Source organism: Vidua macroura, chromosome 5, assembly GCF_024509145.1.
Source record: "Vidua macroura isolate BioBank_ID:100142 chromosome 5, ASM2450914v1, whole genome shotgun sequence".
In the NCBI taxonomy this organism is placed as follows: domain Eukaryota; kingdom Metazoa; phylum Chordata; class Aves; order Passeriformes; family Viduidae; genus Vidua; species Vidua macroura.
In genome coordinates, this window is record NC_071575.1 from 49,240,171 (window position 1) to 49,257,227 (window position 17,057).

A 17,057-nucleotide genomic window follows, 5' to 3' on the forward strand; every position below is an offset into this window, starting at 1 on the left:
AATCCAAATTTCTGTGCCTAACCCAAGCAGCTATCAGAAACCTGATGAATGCCTTTGGGCTGCACCCACATCTCCATATCAATAGGCCCAAAAAATAACAGTTGCTGGACAGAATCACCCTGAAGGGTAGGGCTGAACCTCAACTCTAACTGCTTTTTTATTCTTCTCACTCATGGAGCAAAGAGTAATGGAAGAAGGCAGGAGGGGTGAGGGGAAGCAGGGTAGAAATGCAACACATAAGGATGTCTTGAGTCATCACACTGTTTCGTTGCTTGACTTTGAACCTCCTGTAAACTCCAATTTGCAGGCTTTTTAGACCTAGTCCAAAACATTTATGTGAGATCAGTATCACTAAGCTCACTAATACGGGAGAAAATACCCATCAATATGAGTTACACATAGATGCAAAGCTTTTCTGCAGAACTTCCAGACAAGAACAATGCAGTATGAACCAGAGCATTGTAACAGGTGATATCCTACCCAAATTTTGCATCGTTGTTTTTATATCGCTTTCTTGTGAGGTTTTTAAAGCATAAAGCTCTCTTTAACTTAATGTAGTGGTGAAAATTAAAGGAAGTTAAAATTAGCAACTTCCTCTCTATTTTAACAGGTCTGGAGGATTGACTAGTAATATCACTTCTCTCCGAGACTGACAGGTGACTGTGGTTATTGAATGCAGCAAGAATGAACTCCTGGCAGCTCATGAGATCACTCTGCATATCAATATTATCAGGTACTTTTAGCAGTCATAATAGTTTTGTGACTTTATACAGATCACTCTTAGGTTTAAAACATGTTCTCAAATAAAATAGAGGAAATAATTTGTATGGACTGAAGCTAAAACCCAAAGAAGGCATGAAAATACTTGTAATGGCAGATGCGGTATTTTACTGCAGCAGAAATTAGGCAGTTTAAGCAGCACGAGTCAAGTAAGTCGCCCTGGAGTGTGACGGGCCGGTGGGGCCGGACTCGGGAACCTCGGTGGGCAGTGGCGACCCACCTCTCCTCCCCGCTTCTTTCCCTCTTTCCCCTACAGCTGCAAAGGGGCCACAGCCACGGCCCAGCCTGGCCCAGAGCACAATCCCCTCCGCTTTTTGTTTCTGCTGCCTGTTGTTGCGGTGCCACAAGCGCTGACAAAGGCCAGTCGGGCGCGAGGCCGCGGTGACAGCCGGGCACCGCAGCCGAACGGGGAAACCCAGCGCGGCCGGGGCAGCCGGCCGGGAAGGCTGAGCGCCCACCGAGCGGTTCCCAAGGCGACGGGTGCGGGCTGCCGGCGGGCACCCACCCCGAGCCCGACCCGCGAGTGCCTGGGGCTCGGCAGGGCTCCCGGCGCGGCCCGCGGGGCGTGTCCCGGGCAGCCCCGCTCCGCCCCGGCCCGGCCCGGCGGGGCAGCGGCGGCGGACGGGGCAGGGCCGGGCCGGAGCCGCGCAGCGGCGGCAGCGCCATGGGGCTGGAGACGGAGAAAGTGGACACCCGCATCTTCATGGACGACGACGACAACTTCCCGCGGAGCGGCGGCCCCGCGCTGTCGGACACGGAGAAGTGCGCGGAGGACGAGCTGGACCGCGACCCTCACGGGCTGAACTCCCACCTGCAGGTGCGGACCGGGCCGGGCCGGGCCGGGCCGGGGGCGGGCGGGGCCGGGGCCGGGGCCGGGGCCGGGGCTCGGGTACTCGGCGGGGAGGGGTCCCCTGCGGGCTCCCCGCGCCCCAGCTCCCCGTGACGGTAGAGCCTCCTCTCGTTCCAGCTGGGGTTCGAGGATGTAATCGCGGAGCCCGAGCTCACCCACTCCTTCGACAAGGTCTGGATCTGCAGCCACGCTCTGTTTGAGCTCAGCAAGTACGTAATCTACAAGGTCCTGACTCTGGTCCTCGCCATACCGATGGCCCTGGTTGTGGGGATCGTCTTCGCGACGCTCAGCTGCCTGCACATCTGGTAAGGGCGTGCTGTGTCCGGGCTCTGCCGACAGCTCCGCAGAGCTCCTCTAGCATTCATTACTGCCCAACCACCGGTCTCCGAATTCACATCGGTAGCCAGATCAGCTAATATTAACTGCTTTATTTCTAAAGGGACAGAACAGGAAACAATGTTTTCTCTGTGATTCAGTTCCCTGCCTTGGTTTTACCAGCGGTCTTTCATGACTGTGAAAGCTCCTTGGGGCAGAAAGCTCCTTGTAGCTCGCTTGGACAGCAGCTACAGCAATGCATTCCAGCCTTTGCTGGCTTCTGGAGTGATAATAGTGACTGAATTTGTTTTCTAGACTGAACTGCAGAATTTGTTCAAGCCTGTATTTTAAATGAATTATCTAGGCAGAAGTATTACTAACACCTGAAGTTATTGCTAACTTCTTAGTACCATTACCTCTTTCATTTTTTTTCCTCACAGACTGAAGAAAGCTTTTGAGGGCCCAGCTGGCTCTGTGTTCCTGCCAGTGAAAATGTAATGCCAGTGCCTTGCATCTGGTGCATAGCTATCTCTAGATGCAGTGCTCCAAAGCCCTTCCACCTAAGCAAAAAACCCTGCTGAACACAGGAATGCTGCTTCTGGCCATGGCACAAGTTCACAGGCAAATACATGGCCATGCAAGTCACACCAAACCTGTGTACTTTAAGCATAATATGCTCACAAACTATCAGGAAGAATACTTTGAGACCAGAAAGGGAGATGATGGTGGAGAAGGAAGAAAGGCAGGGAGAATAATGAGGTTGAGGAAAGAACTGACAATCCAAAAGGCTGTAGAGGAAGGGATGAATGCAGATTATTGACATTATTTGTGCAGACCAGGATTTTCCATGTACATGAGTTTTGGGCAAAGTCTAATTTGATTTGGGTAATACTGGAATCCTTTTCCTTTTATCAAGAAAAACAGCATACAGAAACTGGAAGTGAACTCAAAACCCTAGGAAGACATTGATTATCTGAACTTGTGGTGGTAATGTCGTGGGTGCAGATTTCAGTTTTTGAAAGTACAGTGGAAGCTTGTGTTGATGACATTGTCAAGCCACTTTGAAAACTGATTAACTTGAATTTTGAAACATAGTGTTTGCATAATATCCAAAGGAGTTGCAGTGCTGTTTAGGGATGCCCACTTGCTATATTTCTTGTTCCTAAATCGTTACAAACAAACAGTTCATAGGCATAGTGTTGTCCAGATTTTTAGATTTGTCAGCCGTCACTCTGCCATAGTGTGCGGTGTGACTGCAAAAGGGTATGGTGAGAATATATAGGTTTCTAGTAGTGAAATATATGTGGAAAAATTCATCAATGCCAAATTTATTAAATTTTCAGTACTTTTTTTGTGCTTCAGAAGGATCTTGTATCTGGATTTCACAGACTGGATACAGGGTTTCACTGATCCAGGACACAGAGGTCAGTTACTATTTATGCACATAGTCCCTAGTGACTATCTCAGGAATCGTGGGTTCTCAGTATATGTGAAATAGGACTGACTGAATGTAGCACTTCCCTTGAAAAGTTTCTCTTGACTTTCTGTGAACACACTTGCTTCCCCAACAAATCATTTTCTTTGCCTAGGTTCGTTGTCAACATAGAATTGATCTTTTGTTTTGATCTTCCTTGCACCTGGGATGGATGTGAAAGAATCACAAAACTCAGTAGTGCTATCTGCATCCCCTTGGACTCCATCCAGTGCTACCCTCTAAAGGCAATACTGCCTCATATTCCCACAAACTCCCACAAACAAGCTGGATTTGTTCCAACACAAAAGTGGAACACACTGAAACTAAGTTGGCACCTCTTCATGTTCCAGATATCATGAGAGTGAGGAGTTCAGTGTTGCTGCATTTGAGAAGAGAGTGCAAAAGCAGTGAACATTTAGAGGCCCTAAATAAAGGGTATAGTTCCCTTGTAGGCCCATTGGGTCTGAAAGAAAAAGTAACTCCTTGTTTTGTATATGAAAGAAAGGGAATTCCACTATAACTCTGTCTTCAACTGTTTAAATGTCATGGGAGGACCCTGGGGCAAACCCTCCCAGAAGCCTGCCACTCAGTCTCTGTGCTTCACTTTTGTCATCCTTTTCTGGGGCTAAATTAAAAAGTGTTTCAAAGACTTCTGGAGGTGTTCAAGCAGAAAGCTCTGTTGATGTCACACATGTTGCAGTTGTTGCAGTTTCATCAGCATGTTAAAAATCCACATAAGTCTAACTCAGCATTTCTCACACTCAAGGGCACCTTGTGAATTGCCCCCATCACACCTCATAGTAAATGTTGTCTTTCACCTGCAAAAAGAAAGCTAAGTAAGAAATATATAGTAATACATTTAATTTTCTTTTTTAACCATGGAGATGGAGCATATTGTGTTCCCAGACTGGCTGCTTGAGCAGACTCTGGTTTCACACTACCTGCTAAAAGATACAGATGGGCTGAAACTGGGCCAGCTAGCAGGCTGGTAATCCACATACAAGCCAGTTCAAGGAAGTCAACTTCACATTTTTTCTTTACTGATGACTGTCATTCTCACCAGAGTATACAGGCCACACAGAGTTGTAACATCTTTCTGTGAAATTAGCAAGCTTTTAAATATGTGCTCAGATTGTAGCTCTTAAGGTGATTGACTTCTGAATGTGAACAGAACACTTCTGGTTTTTCAAGAGGCTCATGCAAAATTGTTATATTTCTTGTAGATCAGTGACTGATTCTTGTTCCAAGCCACATGTTTGCCACCTCTTGGAAATTAACACTTGAATTTCATATATGCTTTTTTCTAGTCTTATTAGAATAGCGTTCTGGTACATTGCATATTTACGCTAAGAATCAGTGATCCATAACTTGAGTCTTGGATCTGAGATGGGCTCACTCTGCTCTATACACCATTGGCTAAAGCAGTAGGTATTCGCAGCACTTCTCCGCTTGAGCTTCCATTCACAGTGCTGAGATAAAGACAGGGACTTACATGAAAAGCAGATATGGACATGCATTATTTCTTACCTTTTTGTATTCCACAACTTCATTTACATAACTGCTGCTATCATACTCAACCATAAAACCATGTCCCTACTGACTGCTTGAAATCTAAATAAATTACACTACAGCTAGGAAGGCCTACCTTATAATCAATCGGGTGGTGCTGCCTTGATGCCTCTTCTTTGATGTCCAGTACATATCCCTTGGTTTAGGGAAAGGAAGTATGTGGATGTTGTCTTACTTCTTTTGTAGTAGTTTTATCTATTCCAGTCTACCCAGGTCCTGGAATACATACTATTTTATTTTAATTCACTTCAGATACTGTGTATGAGTTGTGAAAGGCTTTGGTGATTATCCATTGCCTCACTTGTCCCAGTGGTTAATGGCATGCAACAAGAAGCTGTACAACTCCTAGGTAACTTTTAGCCATCTTTTCACAATGCTTGCTTGTATTTTAGAGCTATACAAGACTTTTAATTCACAATCCTGATGTAGTACATGGAGTGAGGCAATTTAAGCACAGAAACATAGAGCATTTGAAAAATAGTATGAAGTATCTCAGTATCTTAAGTGTTAAGTATCTCAGACATGTGTCTTGAGATTCCATTTTGAAAAACATTACAGGAGAAGGTATGATTCTTCACTTTGAAGCCGGAATCTGAATTAATGGTGCATGACTACTCCAACATTGTTGCCCAAGTTTGTGAAAAGTTGATTCTCATTTTCAGTGGGAATTAAACTGTGCTCTGCCATTTCCAAGAGGTCTTTGGTTCTTGACACTGTTCATTCAGGGCTTAGCAAGAAGAAAAAGTAACATGAACAAAAGTGAGAAACATTGAGGGGTATAATTTTGTAGATGTCATGCCTTGAACAGAATAAAGAGAAAAGAGGATAGGAGGGGAAAAAATGGGGTAATTGGCGCTTTTCAGTTCAACGGTGTCCAAAAGACACTATTCATCCCACTTGGTCAAAGAAGAGGTATTTTATATCTATATATATATAGCAAGATTCAATGAGAGGTCATATAGGTAGCTGTCTTCAGCTTAGATGACAAATTCTACACACCTTTCATTTTCTTCCTAATGCTGTACTACATGGTAACTATTGGTACTACTACCAATATGGCATCAGTGTTGATATCCTTGGGATATGCTACTTTAATTTTACTGTTAGACATTACTCAAGCAGGTAGCTTCTATGTCTGTGAACAAAAGTGCAGACCAGAATAAATCCACAGCAAAGGATGGGTATGTTATATTTGTCAGGTCACAAAAAAAAAAATACATGGCTTCTCATGGCATTTGATTATTTCTTTTTAAGTGTGACTGGTCACTCCACAGAAAGCACATTACACGCTCTGATAACCTGGAAATATCACACTGTCAGATAAGGCATCCTCTGCAGGACGGGATGCAGACTTGTAAAAATGTAAATACACACTCACATAATTTAAAACTTTGAAAATACCTTTTATGACTCTCCTTGGTGTAAAGGATTTTCTTCTCTGATGAAAGAGGTTTCAGTAATTGTTCTATTAGTAGATGGACTTCTACTGTAAAATTGAAAGTTATTTACATTAATTAGCTTTGGTTGCTATTATGTCTCATGTATACTCCTATGGATTTAGCCTACATTGGGGTTTGCATGCATTTACAATAAATAAAAAATTGATAACAAGTGCTAAAAGATTATAAAACATTACCAAAACATTTTAATGTTTATTTTCCTTAAGATTATCAAAATAGTTGATAATTATCAAAAGAGTTCCAGTACTGTGTGATTGACCTCTACAGCAATTTTCAAGTACTATGATCATTGCTTCTCCAGCCTTCTACATCTTTCTGTGAATCTTCTGCATACTGCAGTATTTGTTTTATTTGTATTTTGTGTGATCCTGTCAATAGAGGGTCAAAAGTAATGTTGTCTTTTCTGCTTCTCTCCAGTTCAGTTAGATTTTTTAAAAAATCAGGCCAAATGAATTATAGATGGTATCAATGGAGCAATTACATTGTCCTTATAAACTATCTGAAATGGAAAAGAGGTGAAGTCAGCACAAAGAGAATAGCCATTTCTGGTGCTTTCCCTGTGTTGCTTGGAAAAATAGCAATTTTTTTTTCCTTTGCATTACTGATGTTTATCAGCTGTATTCTAACAGGTTAAGGCCTAACTTTTTTACTCTATAAATCATCTATTTTATATGCAGTGACTTTATAGGTGGTTATAAACACATAGTTTACAGGGTTCAGTTTAAAACTAGAGGCACAATTTTCCAGTGATGCTCACAGTCCTATATGGGGTGTTTCAGCAGAGACAAAAGAGAAGGTTTTAGAAAAACTATTCTTGTTTAAATCCATCTGGGCTAGCTTTGAGTAGAGCATTGATGTACTAGTATATGGCTTGCATTGTAGGACAAAAGCTGTTAGATAAACACTGAAAGTAATTAATTTTGATTCGGTACATTTCTAACCTTCACGTTTTTTTAAACATGGTAGGTTTTTTCTACTTTGTTAATCTGAGGAGTATGCATTGTAAATACATGACACCTTTTTTTTTCAGACTTATGATGAAATATTAAATTAGGTATTTTCTGTCATTCCAATAAAAGTCAGTGAAAGTTCTGCAGTGGAATTATGCAAATACAAGACTGGGAACTTAAATTTTGAATGTCACAGTAAAATAGAACAGAGTTTATTATCATTGTCAAAATAATCTATAGCTCCTTTTACCTAATTTAGGAAGCAAACATGTTCAGTATGGCAGAGAGATTTTTTTAAAATCTGCCCTAGTAGAACTTCGGTATTATTTATGTATACATTTAGTTTGTCTGCACCCAAATAAGAACAGCTTAGGGAAATGACCAGAGGTTTAGGCCAGTAAATGATCAAGGAAGAAGAATAACTTAAAATATTGTGGTCAGTTGTCATGTATTCCCTGGCCCTCCTGAACTTCCCATATGTGTACTTCTGGCTGTCCTCCACTGTTGGCATGCTTGGCTCAAGCCACCAGTAATGACATTGCTTTGGAATTGGCACACATGAAGAACAATCCCCAGATGCTTACCAAAGCTCAGGAGATGAAAGCACAATACTTTCTAGTATGCATCCTGGGTGAATAAAAAGATCTTATCCCATGATAAGGAGTTCTGACCATATTCTAATGTTAATTTCTCACTCACAAATTAAGAACTTGACAGGATCAGCGATTTTTTGGAGATGTGGCATGTACCTGTATTGTAATAATCTAATGTAACTGGATATTGCCTCCCTGTTTCTGTTTTACTGTAGCACTGTAACAGGAATGGGTAGGAATGAGACACCAATGGTGTGATGTGCATGTGTGCCTGTGCACTTGTATGTGCCTGCAAGACAGACAGATAAAAGAAACACCAGAAGAGGCAGCAGAGCAAGAGCAGTTTGTAAAGCGTGCTGTTTCCAGTCAATCAAACTGGGGAACATGGTGTTTCTGTCAACCCCTAAAGACCCACATTCACATATGACCACAGCTCAAGTGAGTCCTTAGGAAATGACTGCTCTTCATCCACGGTGGGTCACAGCAGGGCTATGTCAGATCATGTACACCAGCCCTGCCAGGAGCAGGGAGAGGCAGCAAAAGTTCATCGTTCTAAATGGCATGTAAAGAAATTGCCAGTTAGCAAACAGACACAATGAAAAGAAAGCCAATGTCTACACACTCATGTTGCATACAAATGATTCTGGCCAGAGGACCACATGCATATGCAGGTGTGAGGCCTTGAGCAAACAAAATTGATGGAGAATGACTGCAAGAGAGTAGAGTCAACTTGCTTAAATATTTAAATTATAAAGTTATAAAAGGTAAAGAACCACTTCTTTTCAGTAAGATGTCACACATGTGTTTCGTTATCCTGATTTCCCCATGCTGTAGCAGCACCAATCTTCAAATTTTTTGTTTTTTCTTTTACAGGGTTGTGGTGCCTTTTGTGAAAACCTGTCTCATGGTCCTGCCTTCAGTGCAAACTGTATGGAAGAGCCTGACAGATGTTTTTGTTGTACCATTCTTTCAGAGCCTAGGCCGCTGCTTTGCCATGGTTAATATACGCCTGGACCAAGAGTAAACATCAGAGATGTGACACTGCTGTAGTTCTAGCTGGTGTTATACTTCTTTGCTAACCTAACATACAAGCACTTACCATTCATTCCAAACTGTTAAATTACAATGGCTGGTTTAAGTGGGAACATGCTGTTTTTATTAAAACTCATTTATTATCAGGGAGATCCATTTAAGAATTAGTAGGCAGTTTTCATAGCTCACTATTTTAACAACAGAGTGATCGTGGAGTATATTGGCAACACTTTATTTTAATGGTAGGTTGATTGGTAGATTACAGGAGAATTCTCATGGAGGACTAAAAGCCCCCATAGTGATAATGAGTGGTGTTCTTACTATAAATAAATAAATGAATAGGCTGTGATACCTTAGACAAAACTGATCTCTAGGGTTTCACACTGACTTTATTGCAGTTCCACCAGGGATCATTTTTGGCCTCACTATGCAGAATGATAAACCCAGTCCTCTATTATCAGCAGTTAAAGTGAACGCGACTCATTGCATAAACATACAGGGAAAGGAACTGTTGTGTAATTCTCCTATATGGGAGGGGGGGTGGGAAGGGGGAAGCTCCCTAGAAGTTTGTCCCTTAAAATAAGGTGTTAGCTAATGATCTGTAACATTAGCTAATCTGTATATTTTATTTAATGAGAGATTAATTTTGCTGTATATTTTGTACCTTTGTAAATGACAGTTGGTCAGGTTTCTAAGAAGCATAGTTTCTCTAGTATTTGAATTCTAACCAACTTATTAAGCAGCAAGAGTGAGACACTGCAAAAATTATTTTAGATAACTAAAATTTCCTTTTCTAAATTAAGTAGATTTTGAGTGTTGCTGTGCAATTCTAATATATTAATTATATATGATTGTGTGTAAAAGCAAAGATTATAATTGTTTTTATACACGATTATGAAAAAGACTTGGAAATATCTGTTTATGAGAAATGTTTTTTATTAAAAATTGGGTGTAATAAATGCTACCCTGCCTATTTCTGTATATTATTGGTGCGAACATTGTGATATTTAAAGCAATAGACACTATGCTAGCACTAACTAGGTAGCAAGCTCTTACAGAAGGCAAATGAGTGTACTTGGTATCCTTGTCTAATTCACCTAACTATTGACTTGACTCTCTCTGTTGCTTATTTAGTATTTCAAAGCCTAACCCCTGAAAAAGACCTTCTTTCTTCTGCATGTCTAATATGACTTTTTAAACCAGAATAACAGAAAATGTGCAGAGGTACATTAAAATTGCATTAGCCTTCTGGTGGGCTTATGCTGCTGTTTTATTTAAATACAGATGATAAATTGCAATTGTAAAATGTTTGTATGATTTAGAATGTTATTTTCTAAAGTGTCTCAAATTTCTTATCAAACAAGAGATATCTAATAAAATAACAAAATATCCACTGTTTCCCATTTTCAACTTCATTTCTTTTCAGATTTTTCAGCTTTTAAACAAACTCTTAAAATGCCAAACACCATAGAATACTGTGCAGTTCTTCCAAAATATCTGAGAGGTAAGGAAATGGATGAATATCAACATAGTTCCCCTATTATCAACTGCATTTAATGTATTTATAGTAGAAAATTACATATCTCAGTGTGCAACTAAGCCCATACAGAATGATTGCTATCTCTGCAGAATTTTGGCAACATTCGAAATAATGCTTAATTCTTTTTACAGACGCACACTTTCTTTACAGATGAGCTGCAGAATTTTCCTTTTCTTGTCTGTTGGCCTATTAGAGCTAGCTAGATATTCTTTGTATATTAAGAATATCTTTGTATATTAAAAGTAATTTTAGCATTTGTGCCATTTAGAGAGGCATTCATATGGCTTTAAAAAACTGGATCTTAATGATTAGTGCCCATGGAAACTGCTCTTGTTCATTTTTATTCTGCAAGAAGTTAGCTTGTTTTTCAGATGTGTTCTTCAAAATACCTTTCTTGTGTTAAAAATGGAAATAACTCTTTTGAAAATAAAAATTGGCCAGGCTAGGCTTGAACTCTTTTGAGAGTTATTTTCTTTTACAGCATCCAAGAACTTTTACAAAGATATTTTCCACTGAAAAATATCCTCTTGATGAATTCATTTAAAAGAGAAAAAGAAAATAAATCAATCTACTAGCTCTTGTGTCTAAAAGGAGCCCTATAAAAACCTCAGCTTTGAAGGAACCCAAGTCTGCATTTTAAGTTTTGAGAATGAGGCCATTCCCCAGAGAAAGATGTATCATTTTATGGTATGCATTCCTGGATATATATTTTATGTTTTATGGTATGCATTCTTAAATAGCTTACTGAAGTCAACTGGCTCTAGCTATCACAATTAAGTAGAATGGTTTGGTTTGTTCTTATTTTGATTTAGGCTTGTCATCAATTAGTTCTTTCCACCATTTCTCTAACTGCTACAAGACTCAAGCAAACTTGTAATTAAAGCTCTTAGTTTCTTAAATATTGATAGCAATATCTTTCTCTGGAACAGGTGTGCCTTTACTATAAGCAAATAAAAAGTGCACTCTAAGACTTTGGGTAAAATATTAGATGCTTGGCAAATACTCTTACTTTGTCTGTAAAAGGAGTGGAAGAAAGTAGTAGTATTTACAGACTCTCCAATACTCAGGTGTGAATCTGCCCAGGCAACTCTGGCTGGCAAGTATTCTCAGGTTTTTATGGTTCTGACATACATCCTGAAGGTCTGGCACAGCATATACTGTGAAAACCTCACAGGACTGTTGGACAACAGGGACTGAATGGGAACTAGCTCTGAATTGTGTTCTTCGATGTAGAAGCAGGTTTGTCTCTAATTTGTTCAAAATGTGGACAAACCGTCCCAGCTGATCCCTTAAAAGCAGCTCACAAGTGAGAATTTAGGCAAGGGAGTCCAGAAACTGAGTCTCATTGTTTGCAACAAATGTAAGAAAATTTACACCAGATTTAGATTACTTTGATGAATCTTCATGTCTGTGGAATGGGGAAAATGTTATTGCTTGTAACAAGAGTAGATTTTCCAGCATCATGGTAGAGGTATTACCAAAAATAAATGTGTGGTGTTACGATTTCAGCCTGTCTCTTGTTACTGCAGACCTTAGGTCTACAACCATGAGCTGGAAACTCAGTTCTGACTTGTAAAATATTTCAGCATCTTGTTTTTCATGAAGATCACAACTAACATACAGAACTCACCCTGGATTTGTGTTTATGGACTTCTTAATTTTAATTTATGGAGAAGTTTAACCTGCCTACTTATAAGAGCTGTTTCCTAAAATGCTCCTAATCTGATTCTGGAACTTTTATATTTGTATCTTGTATTTCACCACCCTAGTAGTTCATCGTATAAATTGAAACAAATTCTTAACAGAAACTTTGATGTATTAGTAAATGAAGAGCCTGCTCCCACCTATCCAAAAAGTTCATTTAAGCATTCACTGACTAAAAGTTCAGAACATCCCTGCAGCTCTGGGACCTCAGACCACACACTTATATAAAGTGGAAGCCAAAGAATGATAAGTCCTTTATTTTTACAGGGTGTGATCATTCCCCCACCTGCAGAGATAAAACTATTGCTGTTATTAACTCTTTAAAAAAAACATGGAAAATACATCTGTTTGGTTTTTTTTTTTTTAATAAAAATGCAAATGGAACAAGGTCAAACACCAGACACTTTACCAGTGTTGTCTGTTGTCTATGCTTATGAAAATTAGAGTTGAAGGCCTCCAGAGATACTGAACCAGCAGGTGGGCATTAAAATTGGAGGTTCTTTCTTCATTCAGGGATTTACAAATTAGGCTAATTAATAAAGGCTAACTATATCTTGGTTACATTAATCTTCCTAAGCTTATTGTAACAAAAGGAAAACATCTGAGAGGCAATTCAGAGGAGCTAAAATAGGTTCCTGCTTTGAATCATCCTCCAGAGAAAAGAGTCTGTACTGATTAATGCAAAATATTGGGCAAGGCTGGGCTTGGCTTCTTTGCTCTGCTACATAAAAAGTTGTATTTGCTGCAGAAATTGGGAAGGTTGATGGAAGCAACTAGAGTTTCATAAAAGTAGTGAGGCAGGTTCTTCTCTACACCCTTCTCTCACAACTTGATGCCAGGGGTGAATGTCCCCTGTCTTAGATGTTCAGTTTCAGCTGTTGTATAGCTTCCCCTTCCAACTGCAAGTGGCTGAAAGAAGGACTCCTTCATATAGTACTGAATCAGACCCTACTTAAGATGCTCAGATGGGATAAAATATAGAGATTCACTTTTATTTCAAACCTTGAGGAAAGCTTGTCTATTTTTTCAACTGTCTCAGCTCAAAAAGAGCTGCCTTTTCACCCTATGCACCTGATTTTGCTTTTTTATTTTAAACTCTTAGAGCTATCACAATGATACAACTATCAGCTAGGGTTTATCAGGCAGTGCTTAGGTAGAGAAGCAGAGTAACAAAAAGCCCATCCTATATAAGCCTTAAGGAGTGGGTAGTTAAGTCCCATTAATGAGACAAGTTCTCATAGTCTGACATTTTCTATAAAACACATGAACATTTAATAATATGGTAGAACTGGAAGAATGGTACAGAACAGCATTGACATATTGACATAGACCACTGTTCATGGTCCAGGTCAGTTTTCAAGGTATTTGATACTGAAAAGGGTTGAGAAAAGAGGGACTTGGTTTGCACAGGGTCTTGCAGAATTAAAGGTTTCAATCTATTTGCCTCTCCAGTCAAGGCAGTTACAAGCTATCTTGATACAGGGGCTAGCTCTAATAAAAGATTGAGATGAGGAAAAGCCATGCATTTTGATCCAAAACAGTAATCCCTGCCAACTGCCACCCACCAGGAACATGTCTGAACTCAGAAGGCACCTCCCTTTCCCATAACCCCCCACAATACCTACAGTTTTACTTTTGTCATGCCCAGAACTGCCCTTATTTGATCAGCTTGGCATCTTACTCATCTAAGCCCAGTCAGAACCCCAAAAGAAGGGGGGCCTTAGACTCCTCAAAATATACTTAACTGTGCACCAGCAGAATAAGGTACTTCCCAAAACACACTTTCCCAGGAATGAGTCCAAATGCACTGGCATGCCTCATGCAAAAATTGATTTCAGGTTTCTCAGGTGTTGGTTTGAGTCTTCTAGCCCTTAGGCTATTGTGAAATGTTTTGTAGCAGCATCAATTCACATAAAATGAAATCACTCATGTCTAGATGTTGTGAGAAAGAAGGAATGTGGGAAGAGCTACCCATCTCTCTTGGTATAACTAATCCTTGGATTCAAGGCACAAACAGGCCAAATACCAAATGTGTACATGAACCTGCAGCCCTGTATACCAGGGCGAGGGGAACACATCTCTATGGAAAAATTTTGATCCAAAGACTTACATTTTAAAATACAGAAACCTTCCAGAGAGTGAGGACACTGTGAATCCTCCAGGACTACAAGTCTTTAAATAATGGAATGGGGAAAACATTGGCCTGCATGTTTATCCTATCCTAATGCTTGTTATCATGCAATAGGGTGAGAACAGTAGCATGACTACTAAAACTTCAATACCAACAGTTTTGGCAGCTAAGGCTTTCATCCAGCAAAACATACAAAACTGCACATAAAATGATGCAGTTGAGCAGTTGAACAGAAGATACACAAAAAAGCAATGATCTTTCACTCCTAAGCCTCAGGTTTTTAAGTGCTTTACATAAGGCAGGCTGGTCATGGACAGCCTCTGTTACCTGATAGCCTTGTTGGTGTTGAAACTATACATAAAGGAAACAGTTTCCCAGGGCTGATTTTGATCTTGCTGACATTGGAATATATCAGGAGTATTGCTAATACCATAACTGGAATAACTACACAAGCTTAAAACGAAAAGGGAGGTGAGGAGTGGAGGAAGAAGGAGTGTTTGATACCTGACAAAGACACTCCGTGAGCAGTCATTCACATTCAGTTCAGTTTCATGACTCATTTTCTGCCAATTTTTGAGGGATTTTGTTAAATCCTTTTTTTTCCCCGCTGGTTTCTGGGAATCCTACCCATAATAAAACTTTTCCTCCCCTCAAAATGGAAAAAAATAAATCATAAGTTGCACATTGCTCCAGGTTTAGAGCAAGTATTTAACTAAGGTAATCCTGAGGTTCGAAATTTCAGTAAAAGCAAGGTTTTGGAGCAATAAAAATTTCTTTAAATTAGGTATGAAATGCCTAAGGCTGGTGTCATGAAGAAACGCAGTGAGGTGGCCAACCAAGGTAGCATGTAGTCCTGCTTAGCAACTGACCTGGACTACTAAAGACACAGCAAAGCTCCATGAGAAGACTGGGTGGTGTTTCAAAGGCCAGTTTGAGTGTCTACAATTTCTGGTAATTTCTGGCCACCCCTGGATAATCCATTCATAGTAACTGAAAAGGGGAGTGGAGCCTTTGCACTTTCAGAAGATTTCTGCAGGCCTTTACCTGGCCCTTTCCCACTGAGCTATTACTCTTCTTCTGAGTGTAACAGGAGATCCTTGCAGAACTCTTGTGTGCATCCATGCCAGATCTCTGCTTTTGTCTACATTTCTCATACAGCAGTGCTAGAGGCAATGGGCTATGGGTCCATCCCTCTCCATCTCTGCAGATGTAACTTGCTCACTCTTACTGCTTGGTAGTACCCATGCCATTTTTTGCCTTGATATTCCAGCTCAAGAAAGCACTGCTAACATTCATTTTGCTTTGTATGTAGCCTATTCTGGAATTCATCTCATAAAACTTATAAATTCCACTAGTTTATGATATTATTCTAGCTGCAGTATTGTTGTGTGATTCAGAAATATTTTTTAAAGGGGACTGTGATTCTGAAAAACTATTTCAGAATCAATTCAGCATTTCAATTTGACAAGTATCTCTCTTATTTCTCTTTTTAAAAAGTCATTCTTGAGATACAGAGTCATATTGAAAGATGGATCAAAATGTTCTGACTCATATGGAGGACAGTAACTAAATGAAAAATTTTCCTAGATAAGAAAACAAAGAACTGTCTTGCAGTTTTTTTCAGATGGATGGAAAAATTGCAGAGTCTATATCCTTCAATAAACTCATTTGGCTCCATATTCACACTCAAAAGCTTGGACAGGCAAAAATATTCTAACGATGGCTTAAGTGAATTATTGCATCAATAAAAAAGTTAATTTTAAAAATTACAACTAACTTGGAAAGTTGGAAATCTTCCATCCAAGTAATTTGTTTACGAGCAGTATAAAGTAAAGAAAGCTGACTGCTAACCAATGTATCAGCAACACATGTCCATATGAACTGCATTTGCAACAGGTGCAGTTATTTACATCTGTAGTGCCTACATCCATCTTAGCCAGGGGCTTCTTCGAGGTCATTTCTCTGTTGAAGTGCCAAAGCCAAATATACTGTAGTTAGGAATTTTCTGCTTCTGTTGCTGCAATTCTGTGCTAAATGGCATAACACTAAGGTCATAATTTTTCTGTTAATGTTATAAATCTTTCACCATAGTCTGATTTCCTAACATAAAACTAATGGCTGCAAACATATGCACACAAAAAAAGTGAAATATAATTCATTTTTTAAATGTATAGTGATGCTGCAGCCCTAACCTGAGCCATCTTGAATGCCGGTGATGAATGTTTATATTTTTACCGTTTACATCTACATATGCCCCTGAGCTTACAAAAACCTTGAGAACCGAGCATGGCAAGACGGTGACACACCATTCCCCTTTAAAAGTTAATCCCAATGGTTAATATGCATGGCAGGCATGCATGGATCAATCTCCTCTCGGGAAAAATAGAGCAGTGTTAAAGTGCAGAACTGTTAAATATTTGCATAGTTTTGAAATGAACCAGTTGAGAAAAACCTCTTTTTCTTCATCCCAAGGATATCCAAGTTTCCACAATTGTTCCTGGAGCAGCGATGCTTCTGTGTAAACTATTGTCAATGCCGGGAGGGGGGAGCCCGGCAAACACCTCGCTCGCTCTGGGCGCTGAACACAAAGTTTTCCATCTCCTCACTGTTTCCTTGCCCGCCCCCCGCCCCTATTTGCCCAGGTGGCTCTGCCGCACGC

General features: G+C 40.0%; 1 protein-coding gene across 1 annotated transcript; it reads left to right on the plus strand.

The window, feature by feature from the left end:
- Positions 1 to 1,374: 1,374 nt before the first annotated feature.
- CAV2 (caveolin 2) lies at positions 1,375 to 12,071 on the plus strand. Its single transcript, XM_053977929.1, has 3 exons — positions 1,375 to 1,597; positions 1,748 to 1,935; positions 8,865 to 12,071. Exons 1-3 carry the CDS (start codon positions 1,445 to 1,447, stop codon positions 9,013 to 9,015), a joined length of 492 nt encoding a protein of 163 aa, XP_053833904.1. The 5' UTR covers positions 1,375 to 1,444; the 3' UTR covers positions 9,016 to 12,071.
- Positions 12,072 to 17,057: the final 4,986 nt, after the last annotated feature.